This window comes from Harpia harpyja, chromosome 18 (assembly GCF_026419915.1).
Source record: "Harpia harpyja isolate bHarHar1 chromosome 18, bHarHar1 primary haplotype, whole genome shotgun sequence".
In the NCBI taxonomy this organism is placed as follows: Eukaryota; Metazoa; Chordata; class Aves; order Accipitriformes; family Accipitridae; genus Harpia; species Harpia harpyja.
In genome coordinates, this window is record NC_068957.1 from 1943790 (window position 1) to 1966022 (window position 22233).

Sequence of the window (22233 nt, forward strand, 5' to 3'; positions counted from 1 at the left end):
AGTTCTACAAAGTGGTCAGTCTAGTTTGTGGCACTTTGTAGCAGATCAAAAGCTCCGGTGACATGTGGAACAAAGCACTGAACTAGTGCAAACTCTCTGTTTGGTTTAAGTCTGTTAAAAAAAAATGTTGCGTAATAACTTTGTGTCAGCAGATTTTATGACATATCAGGTATTGTTTATCTTTACAGAGATGGCAGAAAGCTAGCATAAACCACAAAGGCTGCATAAACACCATAGTGTACACTCTGGCTAGTTTGATAAAAAATGTGATCATATTGTCCTGCCTAATTCAATCAAATTTATACTGCCAGATTACCTAGTACTTTGTATATCTGACATAAAAGTCAAACCACAGCCTCCATGACTAGGTAATATTGTCTGAATAAAGATGTTGCCGGGAGCCATGATTAAGGGCCATTCAAGGGCAAGTTTCATAAGCAATACCTGATTTGGGAGGCTCTGGAACATGCATTTTGAGACGTCTGCAGGCTGAGTTGCAGAAGTGCAGAACACCTGCTCCCATTTGCTCCTGCTGTAACTGTGAGTCTTCAGTGCATCTGAAATTTAGTTTGCTGTTTTTCAAGTTGTACACCCCAAAATCAAAAGCCTCAAATATTAGTGGACTACTCTAGAAGAATTAGGCCTTAATCTCTCTGCTTTGATCTCCCTGTCTGTTAAACTAGTAATATAAATACTGTGGACAAGTTAACAGTTGTAACTGCAGTTACTGCCATTTCCCCTGCATATAATACTGGATTTGTCTCTTCCACCTGGCTACCTGTTTTCATGAAACTTCTCTGACAGGCATAATTACACAGTGTTGTGATCTGTTTCTCTACACCAAGTATAGAAGAAGGACACTGAGCAAGGAAGAGGACGGAGATCTTTACATTGGAGAGGAGCCATTAAGGTCTTGACTGGACTCATTAAAGTGAGCTGATGAGCAGGTGCAGCAGTGATTCATGCTCTGGCATAAGAGAAAATCGGGTCATGTAAGCCCTAAGAACATTGGATTCCTTTTACAGCACTTTCGTATCATAAATATTGGCAGCTGCCTTTATTGGTACTCACAAAGAATTCTGCTCACCTTGCTATACAGAAAATCTTTGCAGCCTGCTGTATTTATTGGAGGACTCTGATGCATATTCTTCCATACACCACTTCTTGCTCTCTCACCTTCCTTCCTTTTCATCATTGCAATTGCATGGCAGACATGAAAGATGTATCTTCAGGTAAAAGATGAATTTGATAGTGAGAGAATGTGAATGAAATACACAGAGAAATTAAGAAAACATTGTCTAACACAGTTAATTGAAAATCGTTCCTAAAACCATCCCCAAAGCAGAAATGTTTTTGCTTTTATCTACAGATTATTTTTAAAAGACACAGAAATAAATGTAGCACGTTCATGTTTATATCTGTAAGGCAAGGAGATTTCATTGGAAGTAATATGAGTTGGTTTCTAAATTGGTCTTTCTTTTTATCTTCATTTGTCTCCAAGCCTCTGATATGACAGAATCACAGCAGCAGGAGATGGAAAGATTTTGGAATAGTTTTCTTAATGATTAGGCCAAGAGCTTATGCAAAGAGCCTCACATTCTTCCAGTGGAAATATGTATGTAGTTTTTACTTAATAGACAGCTCAAGACCCTTATTGAAATGTGATATTCAAATTCAGGAGATGAGGGAACAGAAAGAAAAAAAACAACCTTCAAATGGTGAGCCTGATTGCTGGAAACACCTGATCGGTTAAAGAAAGGCTCCACTACCCAGCACAGCAGTGTCTATAATCTGGCGTCCCAAGGAAACAAGACTTATGTATCGTTTCCTAGTCACGTCCCCATTCCTAATCTTCGCCAGTACCTTTTGAATCCATTGATCAAATCATGCATATGTGATACAGGAGCTGAAACCTCAGGGATGTGAAGTTTCTACAATTTTCATGAAAACAGGTAGCCGGGTGGAAGAGACAAATCCTGTTAATACTCCCATAGAGAGGTGCTTTATAGGACTCAGCCAGTATGACCCACCATGGGTCAGTGAGCTGTAATGAATAGCCAAGCCTTAGGAAAGCCTCGCTCATTTTTCACCTTATTTAGGCATCAGAGCGTATAAACATGAGGCAACTCCAGAGGAAGCCAAGCTGATCAGTGGTTTTGTTATACTGAGAGAAGAACCATACATTTTTCACACATACACATGACCATAGACTTGCATCCCTAATGGCTTGCATGAAGAAGCAAAACAAAAAAAGAAGTAAAATAAGATCCCCATTAGAAGGGGGATAACGTATGTGGCCCTTGTGACCATTTTTAATGAGCAGAACCCAGACAGGCTTTTGCAAGGGGGGTCCTCTGAAATTAAATATGTGGTGCAGAAAAATCCCAAGTGTGCAGGTTACACTGCAAGTTGTCTGCGTCATTTATTCTGCTAAGTGCAGAATTGAATCCCAATTTCTCCAAACCTCAAAATACATTTGTGGAATAATTGCTGGAGGTGACTTATTGATATGTCCACCTCTTAAGAGAAGGTAAACCTCCAGGGTGGAATGCGGTGGATGTGCAAGGAATCTGTTCCATAATAATTCCCTAAGCAACACAACCTGCAACCTTAGATGTTAGCAACACCAGGGGAGCTTGGTATGCTGACTCTAAGAGAAACAACACGGAGGGTGGAGCGGAGTGGAAACACCGCGGCCAGGCTCTGTGATATCACTGCAGGGATGGGAACTGGATGGTACTATGGAACTGATAAACTGCAGAGTTGTTACCCTGAGCCAGCCCTGAACCAGCACTTTTCCATTTTCTGTCAAAATCATGTCCTCTGGGTGAACTTTGCTCATTATAATACCAAAACACACCTCCATCCCAAAGGCTACCCACCTTCAAGGTGCAACCACCCTTCTCTGAGCATGTGCTCTGAATTTCTGTAGCTTATACTTTTAAAAGTAAAGCAAGGAGATTTTATACCAATCATAATAAAAGTATGTATGACTAGAGTCACTCAAGCTCCACCTAAAAATAAGAAAATAGTATAAAATGACTTAAGAGAGGAGGAATGTTAGGAACTTGATACCATTGTAGACAAGCTGGGAGGACATCGCTGACTTCTGGGATCAGTTGACGGGCTGAACCTCTCTTCCCCTCCATAGGGATGCCTATTGGGTGAGATTCGAACACTTGGTTATACCAAGTGCTTCCCCGGGAAACTTAGAAATCTCTGTAAGAGTTATTCCATAATTTAATGCGTCTGTAGTGGGCTTTATTATTCATATTCTTGGTACTTGCACGTGCTTTGCAGACAGTGTATTTATCACCAGCAATCCAAAAGAATCTGCACTTCTGTTGCTTTAATAAACTGTATTGTTTATTAACCTAGCCGTGAGAGTTCTCGCTGAACGCGACCAAACTTCTTAAGTCTGGCCATTTTAGTTCATTGAAGACGACTAGACTGAAAGTACGTTGCACTGTTTGTGCATCCATAATTGAGGTAGTTCAATATATTGAACACAAACAGACTTAGAGCGTCAAATTGGGCATCACTCAGAATCTAAGCCTAGCTGCCCCCAGCCCCTCTGATATCTGAGGACAAGCTGGAACACAAGGGGGTATATTTTCTGCCAAACTTCTTTACCATTTAATGCAACAACATTTGAATCAGTTATGCTTTTGACTAAAGAGCCCAGAGAAATTAAGAAATTCAGCTGCAATCCATGAAAGTAATAAAGGGACATACATCTCTTTTCCTGTCTGCTTTATGCCAGACTTTTTCTGGCATTTCTACATTATTCAAAATCATGACGCTATCTGAGTGTCCTAGCAAGCAATTCTATTCCCTTATGGAGATTTAGTAAGAAAATATCCTGTGCAGCTGTTCTAGGGCTTGATTTGTTCTTAGAAGTAATTTTACTGGTACAAAGTGTATGTTTGTCAGTACAACTGCATCTATACTAGAAGCACTTTGTCAGTTCAAAGTAGCAGTATGCCTGTATTTGTAAAATGTTGCTGGAACTGACATTGCCTAAGCACTTATAGGCCAGGACCTAGTCTTGGATGCAGAACCAACTTTCTCAGGCTCTGACAGAGTAAACATGAATAAAGTGTAAAGATGGACGGGATTCTGAATGTCAGCATCCAAAGTGCCCACCTAACTCATTGTCACCTTATTCTTCCCAAATTTTGCCTGGCAAATTAAAAAAAAGACTAGCAAACATACCATATTTTAATTTATGCATGCACAAGCCTCATACTGAGGCATGTCATTCATTCATTTGTAAAAGCAATAGCCTTGATGCTTTGAACAAGAAGGGACTGAAATAATCAGCAGTTGAAACAGGAGATAACCACAAACATCAGTGAGCTGGCATTTGGTCCTTGCATAAACCAGTATCAGGGAACAAGTATTAGTCTCTAGCATGACAGACCTCTCCTGGGCCCCCATCAATCTATTCCTGTTTCTGATAAACAGGAGATAGCAGTCCCATTATATGAGAACTACACAGTAAAATAGTGACTGTTAAGAGCTTAAGAGAAAAAAAAGTTATTCTAGCAAAATCCATGTGCAGAGCAACATGAAAGCATGCATGCAGGCATCAAGTATATAGGCAAGCAGGCCACTATATGCAGCTCCATGCCATATTTCCTAGGAAAGGAGCAACATTTCTAGTTTCATTCTGCATCTACACCCAGGACTGCCAGGCTGCTATCCTCCTCTATTTCTGCCTAAGCAGTGACTGCCTGATTTCTCAGCAATAAGGATGAGTTTTGGAAGTCAGCAATGGGGCTACTATCCTAGCCATCACGCATCAAAGGGAAGGAAGCAAGCTGGCAGCGCTTTGTACAAGTTGAAACCTCCCACAGTGCTCCTGCTCAAGAGAGCTTATTTAATTTAAAAAACAAACAAAGTATACTGGCAAGAGTGCTCATTTACAGATACGTATTGCATCTCTCAGAGGCCCTAGAGGAAAGGGGGAGCACATAAGGATCTGTTTTTTTCCTAGGCAGGCATAGATTTACTGGAATCAAGAGACTGCAGCCTTCTCCCCTCCTCCACATTTGTGAGGTTTGGTGTACTTTCTACTGTATTAAGATCTAATACAACATAAAGTGGTGGTGTAAAGACAATGAAAACAGTTTCAAAGCAATAGAAATATATACCATTTTCTACGACAATTTTGAACTTACATTGTAATTACCTTCACTTTCTTGTAGGAAGGACCTAAGGAAATTGTATAACTTCCATACGAGGAATGCTTCTCCTTGCTTTGAGATCCCACAGAAATCTGTAGGTTTGATGGGCTTTTGCATTCTGATAATTTTTGATCCATTTGCCAGAATACCTGGTACTGAAGAATAGCAAATCAGTGTAGCTCTGCTTGAAGGATAGAAGGGGTTCTTGTTTCAGCTCAGAGTTGAATTGACTTGATTGGAATGAATTGTTGCAGATCTTTGTGAAATCCTTGGCGTAAACATGAAAAAAACATAGAGCTTCCATAACAGTCAACTCTGTGTTTACATTTATAAAACTGCACCTATGCTGAATAAAAGCAAATCTGTCACTTAGTGCAAGATAAGTATCGATCATTATTCTTAGCCAAAGAAATTCATTATACTGTTAATACCAGTAGTGGACTCATCTAAGTTATGGAGCCAGGGTTGCTGGAATCTCTTCACAGTTCTGCCAATACACTGTGTAGCCTTGGAAGAGGTAAAGAGTGAAAGACCTTAAACAACGTCTCTGTACTTTAGTTTTCCTCAACGGAAAACTGGAGATACTTACCTGTTCAGAAAGGGGGGTTGCTTTTTATTCAGTACTTTAAAAATCATGGCTTCATAGCATGAGAAGTAAAAGCTCTTTAAGTTGCTTTGGTTTTAATTTCTAATAGCACAGAGTGGATTGATCAGCGCTATATATTGATTCAGTGCAAAAAAAAAGGAGTAAAACAGGAATATTGTGGAGACACGGTTATATGCAACATAGAAACCTGCCATGCTTTAAACTAGTTTGGTTAAATCTGTCCAAAAAATCTGGACAAAAATACGTTTTGGTTTATCTCAGATCAATTACGGACAGATAGAAGCTAAAGAAAATTAAAACCACTGTTCAAATCAAAGCAATGCCATGTACAGACAAGCCTGTAAGAAACCACATGGACACCATTCTGCAAGCCTTGTAACGAGCTTTTGAGAACTAAAACTGTCATCTTCACCTTTTCAATTCTTAGCTCTTATGTTCTTTCTTCCTAAATCCAGAAAGAATACACCAAGAATAATTCACATCACCTGTGTCATTACTGAGGATTAAGGAGCAAAGAGTGTAAACCATTTCTTAATTAGAAGTTGAGGGGAATGGGATGGGGGCATCATTAGGCAAACAAAGCAAAGCACCTAATACAATAGGTGGTAAGTAGACTATTAGTCTGTGCCAAGTACTTCTTCTTTAGCTTGAACCAGGAAAAGCAGTTTAGGGGAGAAAAAAGGGATTTAGCATGAACTTATCCCATCTATCTAAAGATGTGCTAAACTCAGTAGCAAGGCCCCTCAAATTAGTAAAGGGATCGAATTTACATAAAAAATACTCTGTGCTCTTTCCTTAGTCCCCACATGAGTTGATCTGTTTTTAATGCAGATGCTAATTGAGACAGACCAAGGTAATCCGAGTTTACAATGGTGCTTGATGGAAGATGTTAAACAAATGGTTCTTTGAAAAATGTCTCTCCAGCCCATGGAGTGTAACAAATTGGTTAGTTCTTGTTTTCTCTTGCAGTTTTGAAAAGAAATATTGAACCCTTGAAATATTTGACCTGGCTTTGTTGCCGCAAACATTAGTTTTAACTATATAGAAAATACTGTGATAGGGATCCAGAAAATCCTGTTGTTCCCATACTAGTTTTGGCAGTGAGCGTCTGCTCAGTTAAGCCCCTTTGCCTTTTTTTTTTTTTCTTTTTGGTCTCAGTTTTTCAGTTGTGGAATACACAGAGGAAGGTGGGGGAGAGGAAGGTATGTTCACTCCGAACAGTCTGCTAATCCTTGCCAGAGAGCAATTAAGGCAGCATTCACAAAACCATTTAGCTTTTCTGGTTTTCACTTCTGATCAATTTTTTTCCTTTTAATTCTTTAGGGTTACACATGAACCTCTTGACCCTTTTCTGTTTTATGGTATCAGGAAGGCTATTTCTCTGGTTTCTTATTTAATTTAAAACCTTATCCTGAAGCTGCCTCCTGGAGAGCTTTCAATTTCTGTTGAAGTTGACAGGAGGTCTATATACACTACAGATTGAGGCTTAAGCGTACTGACTGTCAGGTCACATATTCCTTTACCTTTCTAGTTCAGAAAATCTACAGTAGAGAATAATCATGTTTTAGTAAAGGAGAGACTAGCTGATAAAACCACCTATTCTCCATTTCTAATGCCCGAGTCTACTTAAGCATAAAATATATCTTCCTAACAGCATAAATGTGACCCAAGTTGCTCTGTATTTCCCAGAACAAAGAGCATCAGGAAGGACTTTGTTCATTTGTCTCTGAACTGACATGAGCTTTTGTCATGATGTACTATAAAATTGGACATTTAACCAGATAAAGTACTCCACTCAGCTACAGATTTTCGTAAGGCAACTGCAAACAACGGTTACTTTATAAAAAGGAAGCCATTTTCTAAGTGCTTTCAGCAATGCAAGTTTAAAACCTAACTTTAAAAACTGTAATTCCAGCTGTAGCACTGTGTATTGGCATAGTTACCAATAAATCCCACTGACCTTTCACTGAATGTAACAAGGACAATGCTTTTTAAGTTCAAGCTAGTCTATTTCTGGAAGCCTTAACTTACTATTTTTCAGTACTAAAACAAGTGTACAACATGAGTCTCGGTATTTTGGGGAAGCTTTTATTTTTAGGGTATTCTGTTTTCATGCTTATATTCTTACTCCAATTTTAAGAGGAACTGGGCAAGCAAACGTAAGTCAGAGCCCTGGGTCAGCTAAGTTCCGTGAAATTTCTGATTCACACCCATGAAAGAGTCAGGAAGTTCTCAAAATATATCACCTTGCCCCTACAAACTAGGGCACTCACATATATGTGTGCTTAGTATAAGCATTACTGTGGGAGGTACTGCTCACCAGAATTAAGATGCAACATTCTGACGTAAAATATACATAAAAAGTAGTGTAAGGTCATACATTTGTTTACAAAGTATATTAGCCCTATTGACTTCAAGGAGAAGTCTCCACGCACCTTTATCGTACCAGTTTTCTGTTTGATAGGCAGTACTAACACAGGAAGGGCTTTAGCATTTACTTCTTATACACATAAGATTTTTAAGCCTTGGCCCCTGCTCCTACTGGTAACACCTGTGGAGTCCTTTTAACATGCCTTCACAGTATAATCACTCAGGTTTCTGTGCTGTGAGGAGGTGTTAAAACACTCCAGCAGCGAGTAGTATATTTTGACAACTTCTTCCTATCAGTGTCCTGCTGTGAAGGGGATGGCTGCAGTCAGGCTGCATGCATCTTAACAAGGAGTCAAAGTAGGCAAGCTCTTCCAGCATATTCTCAGAAAACTGATTGGAGTCTTATGTTGTTCTTACCTTACCCTATAATTCTTCACCCATTTGAAGTGTCCAGTTATGTAAAGAAAGAAAAGACCACTAAGCCACCAGAAAACAGGAAGCAACACATATGTTTTATTACCTTCCCCGAAGATCTGCAGGAAATGTACATTTTACTGAAATTAGGGCTAGAAGTTGCTCCTTTAGCAGCACTTAACTGATAGTTCATCAGGGGCAGGTGAGTCACAGGCAATGTTTTACCATCATGCATCAATTTACTGGTAAAAGTGTGTAGATTAAATACAGCCTTCCTGTGCTTGCTGAGAAGTGGCACAGCTGCAGAAACTGAAACAGAGTCCTCTGACGTGTCCCCTAGAGCATGGTACAGCAGCTTGAAAGGACCAGGAAAGGGTGAAACTGATTTCTACAGTTTCAGTCATTCCTTGAACAGGTATACAGGCCTCAGAATCTTGCCTTTTCAATAGCATTAAAATAATACCAGTTAAAAAAACCAAGAACCTAAAAGAAGTTCTAAAATGTCTTCTTCCACAGAGCTGTAAAAAGCCAAAACTGATGTACTTCCTAATAGCGTCAGACATTTGAAAGTCTGCGTTTCAGTCCCAAAGAACTTTCTATAATAGTGAAGTAGCATCCAGTTCAGGCTGTATGCTGATGTGTCATCTTCTCAGACATGAACTCCTGAGTACATCATTTGGTCACCCTGTGTTACCCCAAGAGGGGATGCATTAGCACTGTGTCCATAAATTGTTCTTTTAAGGAAAGATGCTGGAGCCGTTATTGTGGTACGATCAGTTGGTATTCTGTGGTTAGCATGTGAAGGGTGCAAGAGTTGCCCGCTGGCAGGTGGCAGACTTAAGAACCGAGCATCTTCAGCCAACCCAATAATAGGAAGGGATGGAGCTAGAGTCATGCAGATGTTGCTGGTCTGAAGACCACCATTCAGTGAGCTTCTGGTGGCAGAACTGGAACTGGAGAGGCGAGAAGGAAGATCAGGTTCTAGCAGCCAAGTCTGGCCAGGTGCGAGTCCTCTTTGTTGCCCCTCATCCTGGGATTTTAAGCATTTGCAGCAGCAAATTCCAACACAGGCACCGCCAACAACAAATGCCACAAATACAGACCCAACAAGAAGGAACGGCAGGTACACGGGCACTGAAAATGTAAGAGTGACATTAGCCAACCATTCGTTCATGGGGTATTCTAGGTTATATTCTGTTCTTCATTCCTTAAGACATGCATGCACGAGGGAGCAGGCTGGAGTAGTTTTACTCTCAACTCTTCTCTTGCTGCAGCAAGAAGATTAGAAACTGGCAATTGCTATGGCAGGCTCATTTAAAAAAGCCTGAAGTACAGAGGGTCAGACCAGTCAGTCCTGTAGCATCTGCCATTAATATCCGTGTAGGGGCTGTTCCAGTACTCAGATGTCACAGGTACTGTTCACTTGTGCATGATGAAGTAGAAATTCAGACTTGTAACTGAGTTTTACAGTTAGTATATAAACTGCTGGTGGGTTGCCTATGGAATCTGGGTTTGAGGGCTACAAGCATTTTTACAAGCCAGAACTTAAGTTAAATGCATTACTTCAAGGCATCCACATGCATTAACAGAACAAGTTAGCAACACACGTGTTCCACCAGGGACATAAACATCAGAGGTGTTGCCAGGTTACTTTGTTAGCAGCTTAGAGGCTTTTCTAAGAGTAGGACTGACAGAAAAGTCTTCTAAGTGAAGCCCCAAGTTATTCTCTCTTCCCAGTGAAGGCTACTGACTGGCTTTAGCCCATGCAGCCACCCAAATAAGCACTGTGCCAAGGCTCCACGCCTTTCTGCTGCAACGGTTACAGCTTGGAGCTCTGAAGGGCAGAGAAACAGAGGAAGGATCTGGCTGATGCCACCAAGGGAAGGTTGGTCCAGGGGACGCAAAAAGAAGAAAGCACATCCGATATGCCGCCCCTCCATCTGCTAGAGGCACGGGAAGCTTACCTGGCACCGGAGGCCTGGGGCTGGGCTGCTGGTGGTCACCAGGGCAGCGGCCCTGGTCCAGGCGGGCCTCTCTGGACGAGCAGCAGTAGCGCAAGCTGCAGGTCCCGCAGCACAGAGTGGCGTCCGGGCCATCGTAACGCTCGGGGCACTGGAAGCCGCGGTGCCAGCGCTGCAGGCTGCCGGCCCAGCCGTGGCAGTACTCCCCGGCCTGCCCAGGGCTGCCTCGCAGGGCCAGCAGCAGCACTAGGGCACGGAGAACACCCCTTGCCATGGTGGGTCACGCAGGGTGTCTCACCTCTAGCCGCTTGGCCCACACCACCCCTTTTTTTCTCCCCCCCGTCTTTTTTTAAAGGCGAGGCACACAGCACCGCAGGCAGCCGCAGAGCGCAGTGCTGCCAGACCACCAGCTGCCCACCGAGGCACTGCCTAAGCTCCTGTTTCAGGAGGTTTTATCTCTTGGCCTGTGACCTGCCTCTAATCCCCTCTCTTTACAGCAACAAAGAAGGACCCACTAATTGAAAACCATTTGCAGCTACTCCAGCTCCACCTTCCTCATTTCTCTCCTTCGTTCCTGCAGGGAGCAGCCCCTGGTTCCTGCTGGAGATGGCACATCTCGCACTCGTGGTTAGGCGTTTCGACTAGCAGGGCACAGTTAGCAAGGCAAGGCTAAGGAGTGCTGGATACAGAGAGCTCAGGGCTACCCTGGTGCCAAAGCTTCATTCCTTCAGGGGCTTGTCAGGAGCTGAAGTGTCAGAGGTGGGAGGCTGGGGACTGAGCTGGGCACAAGGCATGATGACAAGTGAGAAATAAAATTTCCAGAGCAGAAGGAAAATACAGGGATAACCAGCTTCTAGTGGGCTCTAAAGTGTAATTGGTGCTAACTGGTATCAAGGTAATTTTTGCCTTGTTTAACATGGATAATCACATAAATACAAAGAAGAAGATTTTAATCTGAAAATGTAGGGAAAACTAATTTTGAAAGCTCTAAGTTGGTCTAATTTCTGTCTCCGTGGTTGAAAAGCTAGAGGCTGAAGATTCTAAAGAGTCTTTTCCACTTCTGCTTTCCCTACACTCAGTGCAATCCATGAATTAAAAAGTGTGTTTCAGGGACAAAATGCCTATTTTAAGATCTCTAGAAGTTTCATCTACACAGGAAAATCCTGAAGTGTTACAAAGACCCCATAGCAGCACAGAAGTGGTAGTGACCTCTTCATCTTTGAACTAAAAATAAAACCAGACTATTTGTGGTCTTTCTTAGTCCCCTTACAAGTCTAACTGCTTGCTATATTAACAGGATCCATGTCTGAAGCATGGTTAGCCTGTGCTTAAGTGCAGTGAGGAAGAAAATTGTTGCTAATTGAGCACTTTGAAAAGCAGGGAGTTAGGGCAACGTCTTTTGGACCAATATTCCGGTTATGTGTAGCACTATTTGCAGCTTGCTTGACGAGTCCAAAATGTGTTCTTGAATGTACACAAAAGCTGGTTCCCACACAATTTTTTAGGAGTGTTGCCACTGATTGTAGAGGGAGGCTGTCCAATGATGCAAACTTTTAGAAACATTTGCACAAAATTATCTCCCTTCTGATGATTTTTTGTTTTAATATTAGATAATGGCTTGCACATTTATGCTTTATTAACTATTTCATAGGTTCAGTTGAGTCATGTTTCAATCTGCCAAAGACATCAGTGCTCGTCACCTTTGCTAGTCAGTCACCTGTTTTGCATTATTTTTTAATTGGCTTTTTGGCAAACATGGTTAAAGAGATCCTTGGATTCAGAAATGTTAAATGAAATCTCTGTTTAGAACTAGAGACTTTTCCAAACGCTGCTCAGCGCATTGAGATACGCGTTTTGCCCTGCTGCATTTCAGCTCTGCAAGTGTAAGGTTGGCTGACTGCGTAGGACCTAATCCTATAAATCCAGAAAATATTGAGCAGCCCCAACACCCTTTAAAAGGCAGCCAGAGGTGAGTGATGTGCTATCTTGGATTGGACTCTCAAAGCACTGAAGTGATACTTTAAGCTCAAAGCTATATTTGCCTTAAGGCAAATTCTAGTTTGTTCACACATTCAACCTCAGCACTATTAGGCCAGACTAAATACTAACTTTTATTATTTGTTGTTATGGGAAAAAGCAGCCTCAGACAGGCTTTAAGCATGTGCTTAGCACTTGGCAGAGTTCATCCTAATAAAATGTGGCTCAGTAAAGATAACAGGGTGCAATTATTTCCTCCCATCTTCCACGTTAGAAGAGTATAAGAACACCTGCTAAGTCAGGTATTCAAATGCTATGAAATTCCTGAAGTTGTTCATTGCATTAACACTTTGAATGATGGCTGCCCTTGCATGATTTCCTTTCTCTGCATATACACTATCTTTAACAACATGGTCATGTATTATTTTTTCCTGCATAGAATTACACTACCTCACTTAGCAGGGATAAACTCTCAGAAACTAAATGCAGAGTTCCTGTTCAGGATCTGCATGTGTGTTTGTGTGTGTTCCAGGGGGCATTTGTTTCCTGATTCAAAATCTTTCATCTTCATTTTGTCATAGACTGTTCTGTGCTGTGATGTCCACTTAACCGCCGCAGAAGCAGATGAATGTAACTGTGAATAAAAATTGTATATGCTTACATAACTTGTGACCCACTTCGAATTTTGACAAGATAAAAAGGGCTACATAGATATACTGGGATGCTGGTTGTGAACTACAAGGGTAAATCATGAATAAGTTTCTATTCTAATTCCTTAGATACAGTCACGCTCAGCTTGCTTAGTCTTTCACCTGCCAGGGTGAAATTTTTCATACTTGTTCTTTGCCAGCTTTGGGGAGGTGTTAAACAAAAGCAATCCAGCCTGTTTTGCATGAGAGGACAGTGATGATGGTTTGCCATTATTAACAACAACAAACAATCTTGTTACCTTTTCTGAGCATCCCTGCAGCCAAAACAGCTTGAGCTTTGAATTTACAAGTTACCATGGAAATAGCCCTTAGAGAGAAGTCTTTTTCTCCATGTGAGGGTTGTTTCTCTTATTTAGGGAAATGTACATTCACCGTAGTGAATGTTGTGTAGGCAGCAAGATGATTAAAAATTCCTGTTATTCTAAGCAGAAAGCACAAACTGGAAACTTCCTGATTTGCAGCTGCTTTGCCTTCCCTGCAATACCAGTGTTCTGTATTGGTATTTTACAATCTTCTATAATGTTGAAGGTTGAACTCTGCCACCAGATTTTAGGTATTTTCTTGTCATTTCTTAATGCCAAGTGAACGTTCAATACAGAACAAGAAACAAGGGAAGAACTAATCCCTCTCTGCTAACAGGAGCCTGCAGTCCAATGGTCAGATCCTGTAAGGTGCTGATCAATTCTCTCCTGATGCCGTGTGTGCTACTTCCCTCTGACATCAGGTCAGTCAGCACTGTGCTGGGTGCTGGCACCGGCCAGGACTGGCCCTAAATGAAATACAGGGAAATACAGAAGGCACAATGAGAATGCCCTGCAGTAACTCAGTTCTTTGCATTTCATGAGCGTGGCTCTTGAGTAAATGCTGCCTATGAGAAATTATGCAAATATTCTATGATAGATAGCCAGGCACTTCATATACTTTATTTTTACCATGCTTGATGTGCATCATCAATGCCACCTGCCTCCAGCTGTTAGCTGCAAGGCTGGGGGGGCCCTCTGCAACTCATTATTCCTCTGAATGTTTCAACATGCAAGGGTATGGTGCTGGCCGGAGAGCCTCGGAGAATGAAGGTTTCCGCTTAAATACTGAACATACAGCAACCTACGTCTCCCTGATCTCCCCACTGCCTTTACACACATTGAAGAGGGAAGGAGCTAGTTGAGTGTGAATGTTGAACTGAAAGAGGCTCAAAGGTGAAGAAAGAAAAAATCAGACCTGTCTGAGCAAGGAAACAAGGAACGAGCCGGGGGGGAGAGAGTAGGCAGGGAACCAGACTTGGAAGACTGAATTGTGGTGTGAATGGGGAGCCTGGTAAGGAAGACTGAGTCAAGGCACATAGGAAGAAGGGTACTGCTCTGGAGACCTGGGGGACTGCTTGCAGTGTTGGAAAGAGAAAACTAGCTGGGGCATCATGAAGTTGAGCGTAAGCTAGAAAGCAACTGCTACCTGACATGGCTGCTTTAAAGCTATTTAGGGACTTCTGTACTTCTGCGTGCCTCACCCTGTGCCATCCATGCAGATGTAGTCCCCCAATGGATGAGGAGTTTGGGGGAAGAGGGAGACTGGGACTGACAGGGCAGAAGAATCACGGCAGGAGTCAAGACTCAGGAAAGATTGATGATTGTGATTTAGAGGGAAGAGGCAGGGAGCGGCTGACCAAGACAGCTGGGATGAAGTGGAGGGGCCCACTGGCTGGAGACAGAGACTTGCTAGGCAAGTTTCTTCGCTGGGGGATTTCTGAGCCCAAACCATGAGCCTCATGGGACTGAAAAACAAAGCGCTCTCATACCACTGAGCAGTTCTGTTCTCACTAAGCTGTTGAGGCCTGATTCTCTACTCACATCAGTATAATGCAGCTGCAGGTAGCTACTCCTGGCACACAGGCTCGTGCTAGCAAGTGAGAGTCCCATAGAGCAGTCTCCTAATTCTGGCTCTGTATAATGCAGACAGGTAGCTCCCTACAGCAACTGCTTGCTAACTGAAGATTTGTTCTTTAACAAGAGTCCCTTTATTAGTAATTATGGTAGTATTACTTTATTATGTTATAATTAAGGAAGTGAAGAATGCAGGAAAATAAAAGACAGTAATTCAGGGTAGACCCAGGAGGCCCATGTGCCAGGGTGATGGCCAAACACACATCTTTCTCTGCACATCATTACTGGAGGTTGATTAGTGAAGGGGTGTCATCCCTGAGCCAGAGGGCATGCTGTGGATACTTCGCAAAATCCATGCTCTGCCGTTGTCATGAGGAAACTACAGGAGAAGCTAATAATTACTGGAGTGTTTAATATAATGAAGAAGTGAAAGCTGCACTATTAACTGTTTTCTGAAGATACAGATTTAAACCTGGTGTCAGGTTTTCTTTTGTGATGTGGTACCAAGGTGTCCTTATGTTATTGAGAAAATAGCTCTCTGTAATGTAGGCTTGCATGACTTCATCTGTTCTTCAAATACTTTGGCCAGGTTTTAGGTGAAAACAGTCTAGAGAATCAACAACATTAGTATCTGTAAAAATGTACCTGCCTCTGCAGAAGAAAACTAGCAGACCTGTAAGCTTATTAGTTTAAAAAGGGACACAATCTCTGCATGTTTTATATAGAAACAATTACTGCCTATTAGAAGCCTGTTGGCTGGCTTTAGTGCTCTCTGCTCATGTGAGCAGTGTCCTGCTGATGCGTGGCTTTACTTTATCAACATGAGTGCAGAGAAGAATGATGCCAGAGCAGGCACTGTGGAGCATTAGGAATGGAGAGTGCTGGCTGGAGCAGCCAGCTCTCCTCAGGACTGGAGAGCTCTCCAATTTACTTTTTTTTCTTCGCCTTTTTAGGCAGGTTAGCTTTTTCCTTTTTAAAGTGAGCTGCAAATTTAACTGAGTTTCAATTTCAGAAATGTTCACAAAGATTTCACAAGCAAAAAAAAGGAAGGAAAAAAAAAAAGACAACAAACATGTTAGCATTCTGCTTTGAGAGGTGCATGAAAAAGAAGACACCTCTATCTTTGATCTATATGTAGTTACAATAGCTGTTGTGTATACTCAATAGTCACAGTCCCACACGATCCATGTGTAATGACTTGCCTTGTCACAAAAATCTAAATGGAGCCTACATTTTACATTCTCATTTTCTAGATTGCCACCTTTTTAAAAACAAAACCAAGAAATATTAAAACCAGTCGGTACTGTTCGTCCTCCTCAGCAAAGAGAATGGGACAGAGGTGGCTCACATCAGTGGATTTAACACCATTAGTCCTTCTTTGGGGCATTATTTTTTGACTGAACCAGCATTTCCAGCAGACTTCAGTAAAAATCCAGGTCTTCAATTTCCCTTCCTTTGACAGCCCCTTCACTCCTAGTGATTTTCCTTCTTCTCCCAACTGCATGTCTGTTTTCTCCTTCCTGAAGAGCCAGCCTCATTTCTGCACTTTCCTACCGCAAGTCTTTTGAGGGTGGAAATTAGGTGTTCGTGTGTTCCCCACTGGGCCCTTCCCTCTGGAATGAGCCCAGTCTTGAGGTCAGCAAAAGGCTGGGCAGTCAATGGCCCTGCTAACCGAAAAAGACACACCACCTATTACAAGTGGTTACTAGAAAAGAGAATGACAGAACTTACTGAGATGGTGATTTACTGAGGTGTGCTTTTTGAACGGTTGTTCAGCCTGAATGCTCTTGATTGTTCATATACAATAGGCCTGATTTTCAGGAGGGGACGAGCTCTCATAGCTTCCCTGGGAGTCAGCAGGAGCTGCCCAAGCTCTGTGTACAGATCAGGCCCAGGCGGTGCTGAACAATGCTGCCATTGCAGGTGGAACCTAAGAATCAAACACAGTTAAGAGTTGAGCCAAACTTTAATTGCCAACTCAAATCACAATGTATTTGGAGTTCAAACAAGTCTGGATTTTTTTTTTAGTTAGTTGTAAGTTTTTCTTTCTTTTTTGAGACACAGCTGCTTCAGAGTTTAAAGCATTAGAAGCCTGAAATGCTGGAAATCTCACAGGAGAACCTGCTCTTAAAATCTCCAGCCCTGAATTGGATAAGTATCTAACCCCTTGGGCTCTTACTATTTTCTGTTGAATTTTTCTGCAGTAGGCATTTTCTAAGTAAGTATAAAGACTGCTGTCAGAGGCTTGGCGTTTTTATCTGAAGTCAAGTCACTGAGAAGTATCATGACAGCTTGAATCATGCTTCATAAGTTTAACTGAAGGTCTTTGCAGGCATTTGGGTTCATCAGAGCATGGTCAGGAATAAGTCCTGACAGGGTGTCTGTGAGGCTGTGGAATAGGAATTTCATTTGTATTGCTGTGTGTGTATTACCTGTCAGTCAAGGAAACTGTGCAAGGTGCTGTATACAATAATACGGAAACAGTTTCTGCCCCAAGTTGCTAATAGTCTTCATGTGAGGCATTCTGACTGAGGAGACGTACAATGAAACAGTGGGACTACGGATCAGCAGTGAGGTCAGCTTACTTGTGAGCTACAACTGTCAATGTATTGCGAGTCAGCCCAGCAGAGCATGCCTTTGAGGAGGAGCTAGCTTTGTGAGTATTTAGTTACAAGGACCTTCTCTCAAACAGGACAATGGAAAGTGCAAAATAACCATAGGCATTTCACTGAAGTTTTAACAAGGTGGAGGCTTTCTATGGGCTAGCAGGGAATTGGAATGAACATTTTCATAGCAATTGAGAGATGGTAGAAAAGGTGAAGACTACACATGAAGATTTTGGAAACTGGTTGAGGAAAAGGCTGTGAAGATGCTGAAAATAAAGAAAAGAAACTTATGCTTGACAGGAAAGAGAATAAGGAGTCAGCAGGGAAGACTTAAAGAGAGGGGTAAGCAGACAGAATAGGGTTATATTTATCAAGGTGATAACCATAACAATATGTTGAAAGTCTGGCAGTGCTTCTCCTAAGAACACTTGAAACACTGAAAATAAAGACAAGAAAATTACTAGATAATTTCATGCAGGAACACATCCTTCACAGTTACATTAAGAAAAGAAGATGGGACAAGGTAGACGCCTTTCTAAGTCGCTTTCTTTTTTAAATTGCTATAGGAGCAAGGCGATGTAGTAAATGGAGGTTTGGGACCCAATAGCTGTAAATTCCAGATTTCAGTCAGTCCCAGAGAAAGGAAGACAGACACACAGAAAATATGCAAACCAGCAAAGAGGCAATCCTTTCAAAAGCATCATGTCACCTAAGGGTTTTCAGAAGACAGTTAGGGCACGTGATGACTGACCTAGAACAGGTCAGTCCTGGTGGTGTACTTAGACTGCAGGCACTGTATTGGGGATTAAATTAAGCAGGGATTTAGATGTCCGTTGCAAGACTCATTCTTCTATTTCTTGGTACAAGTCTTCATAGTGCTTTCTGGTTACTGCTTGTTTCTTTCTTGAAATTACTTTGATGTCTCTTGTGATTGTCTCTCTTGACACTTTCTTACATTCTGCAGACACAAGTTGCGATCTGCTTGGCAGTTCTGCAATTGCTCTGACACTTGAGAGAAATCTTATGTGCCATCAGTCACTTATCGCTGCTTTGAATTTGCTGGCAGACCATGTGCCACTCACACATGCACTGTGGAATCGGCTTTATCTTTGCTGGCTTGTGGTTTGGAGACCACCTGTCACAATCTCTCATTTTAATACTTTTTTTTTGTGATTGCACTGGCAAGATTCATCATGCCATAGCACAGGGGTATTCTGCAATAACTGGTGTGGATGTCTCAGACTGTAACCTATGAAACTGCCTTGAGGAACAAGGGAAGGCCCTGGAGATAATGCCTGTGAGCGCAGAGTGCAGACCCCCCTACCTCCAGACTATTTGTCTGGATTTCTCCCAGAACAATGTGTGAGCAAACCCTGTGAAGCTGAATGTTGTTTGTTGCTTCAGTTTCAAATTACAGCTCCGCCACGCAGACTGTAATAAAAGCGGAACTCAACAGGATACAAAACTGTGTGATACAGCAGGGATCAAATCTTTTTCTGATGCCATTCTCTCCATTTCCCTCAGAGTTACATACGGGATGAATTTGGCCCTAGAGGTCTAAAATGTCCTGACAACACCCGTGTGAACACAAACCAATGAGTTCTACATGGCGCGGATAGGAGAGAAGGCAGCTGGGAAGTGCACTGAACTGCGAACACTGGCATGTACAGTAAAACTGATCACTTGGAATTTAGGCAAGGATAAATATTTGAAGAAGATAAACAGTAAACCAAACTGTTGCCCTCACAGCACCCAAGCCTTTCTAGAAATTTAGAAAAGTTCAGTTCACTAAGTATTTTTACTATTTTAAATTTCTGCTCCATGGCCATTAAAGGAAGAGCCTCTCTGAATGATTTCTGAGTAGAGAAGGAGGCAAAGTGGCCACATTTTCCTATCCTTCTATGCCTAGGGAACAACAGAAAATGCTGGAGAAACAGGGTGTCCTCCCTGCCCCATTCATTACCAAGAGGTTTACATCATTTAAAGAGGCATTGGTATTTCTGCATGCTTAATCAAAGCCAAACCTCAAGGTGAACCTCTGAACCTCTTTTAGCTTGACCTTTACTTCTTATAAGTGATGTTTTAATTTTCATCTAATGCCAAGAAAAGTCTTTCATTCTCCCCAGCTGGCATCAGAGATAAGGGACTAAATCCCCCAGACATTAAAACATCGAACAGTTCTGTCATGTTACTTTAGTCTCCCGCTCAAAGTCTTTCTCTTCTTCCTGACTGATCTCAGATATAATGCAAAATAATCAGTGAGCAAAAAAAGGGTAGCAATTTAAAGTGTGGCTTTGAAGTTTAGCCCATATTCTGGGCTGTTGCCCTTCATTTTCCAGCCATCTGAGAGATGTCTGTCCTGAAGGGTTAACTCAGGCTGTTAGGCCAGATCTACAACGGCTCATATATTACATCAGGGAATACTCTTAGGATGCACTAGGAATTGGTTGTGGGTTACAAAACTGCACTTTCACTAAGATATCTCATTGCTGATCCTTTTGCCCCAAATGAACTACTAAATACCAGGATATGTTCATTCACATCGTAGTTTTGCTGGCATAACTATTCCAGTTCCACAGCACACCTCAGTCACAGCCTCGGGTATAGCAGCCATGTCAGCAAAGGTTTATAACATTGCCAGTTGTTAGTCAAGTGCCACACACATCAAGTGTGTGCTCTCAAGTGTGGGGCTCACTGAGCCAGAGCTTACCTTAACTGTCACTTTGGCTTGAGCTGGTGACGTGCTTGGCTGAATATCTCTTCAGTGCCTTCTACTGTTAACTTCCAGTTGCCCCCCAACTCTGAAAACGACTTGTCATCAAGCCTCACAGGATGCACGTACAGTAATTTTAGCACTTGGCCAGGGCAAGTCCCATGCCCTGTCCCTGCTCCCAACTCCTGATTGCCCTCAATGTGTTCCTCAAATGACAATACCATTGGTGGGGTTTCTCCACACAACAGAGAAAGAAGGGAAACATGGAGACCCGCACCAAGATCTTGGCAGAGCTCTCGTCTTGGTGTTAGGGATGATGACAAATGAAGTGCTGCCAGGGGGGAAGGAATGTGGCAAGCAGTCCTTCATGATGGAAATCTCCTTCTCCAGAAGCCAGCAGCCAAAGCTGGAGGTTGGTGTAGCTTTCTTGTACATCAAGCCTTGCAGAAGACCTCTTTTAAGCAGGTATCTGTTCTCACCCTGAATGAGTGTGCATTGATTGCCATCATAACCGATAAGGCTTTTGCATACTCTGAGGAGGTATTAGACCTTGTTTGGTTTATAGAACTAGTAAGCATCCTTATCTCTCCCAAGACACAACCCAGCACAACATGAAGGTAAATAGGACAGGTGCAAGCAGTGGCTTGGCACTTCAGTGGACGAACCAGTGACAACATGGCAGAAGTCCGAAAAGATATGCCTCTTCTCGCAAAGAATACAGCTCTGATCTTGTGTCTCAGCAATAAAATCCTCCCTGTGTTCTCTTCCACCAGAGGGTGCCAGTGACTGAGAAACCACCGGCCTCGGCAGCCCCTTGCAAGGTTGCAGAGACCCCTGTACCCCAGGTATCCTAATGAAAGAGTGGAATACACATAAATGATAAAAGTTGCTTTTACTTTTAGTTCTCTCCTTGGAAGACGACATATTGCATGTTGGCAGAATTCAACAGAGCTAGCCACAAAGCCCCAGCGCAGGCACAGAGGTATAGGAGAGAAACAGCCGGGTCCAGCCCCATTTTCTGTTCCAGCCATCGGCTGCATCCATGCTGTGAGATGGGGAGAAGGGAAGTGGTCCACACCCGGGGTATTTTCAGAATGCACAGCTTGCTTGTAGCTCTTGGTCATGCTAAAGCACCTCTTTGTATTCTTAACCAACATTAAGAGTCTTCTAAGGCCTTTTTCAAGATCCCCTACTCCAACCACGAGAAAATTTAAAGGGCCAGTTCCTCACCTGAAATAAAACTTTTCAACTTGATTAATCATCGGCTGAAGGTTTGGCCTAAAATCTTTTATTTCTTTGACAGAGAAGATTAAAATAGCCTTTTTTTTTTCATTTGCCATATGTATTCACCTGTCCCATTAGCAGCAATGGCAAATTTTACTACCTTTTTCTCCTGTTAGCTGTCTAGAAAGAACAAAGCTAGGCAACACCAAGCTGGACCCTGTTTTGTCTTGCATGATATCAACATATGTATTACATGAATTTCAATTGCAAAACCAGCAGTGCAATTCCCTTGTTTTCAGATCAAGCCATCCATCATATTCCCAGAGTCCCACTGAAAGTAACAAGGTTGCACATTTGAAATAAAGGGTAGTATTTGGTCTGCATGTCTTCATTAATTATTAATGTCTGGGCTGAGTGTGCAGAAATAGCTGTGGGGTGAGTCCATCCCTTGACTTGTTACCTAGGCAAGTTTGATACGGACTCACTGACACTTAATGAAGATAGAACTCTAGGATGAGATTTTATTTGTCTGTTTATTTTACAGAGTCACTTTTCACAGTAGAGTTCCACTTTGGTATTGTAACA

The 22233-nt window shown here is 42.2% G+C and overlaps 1 protein-coding gene across 1 annotated transcript; it reads right to left on the minus strand.

The window, feature by feature from the left end:
• Positions 1–9229: 9229 nt before the first annotated feature.
• On the minus strand, positions 9230–10815 carry LOC128154039 (protein shisa-1-like). The gene is made up of 2 exons (XM_052814086.1): positions 10545–10815; positions 9230–9714 (listed from the first exon to the last, which is right to left on the minus strand). Exons 1-2 carry the CDS (start codon positions 10813–10815, stop codon positions 9230–9232), a joined length of 756 nt encoding a protein of 251 aa, XP_052670046.1.
• Between the last annotated feature and the right edge of the window lie 11418 nt (positions 10816–22233).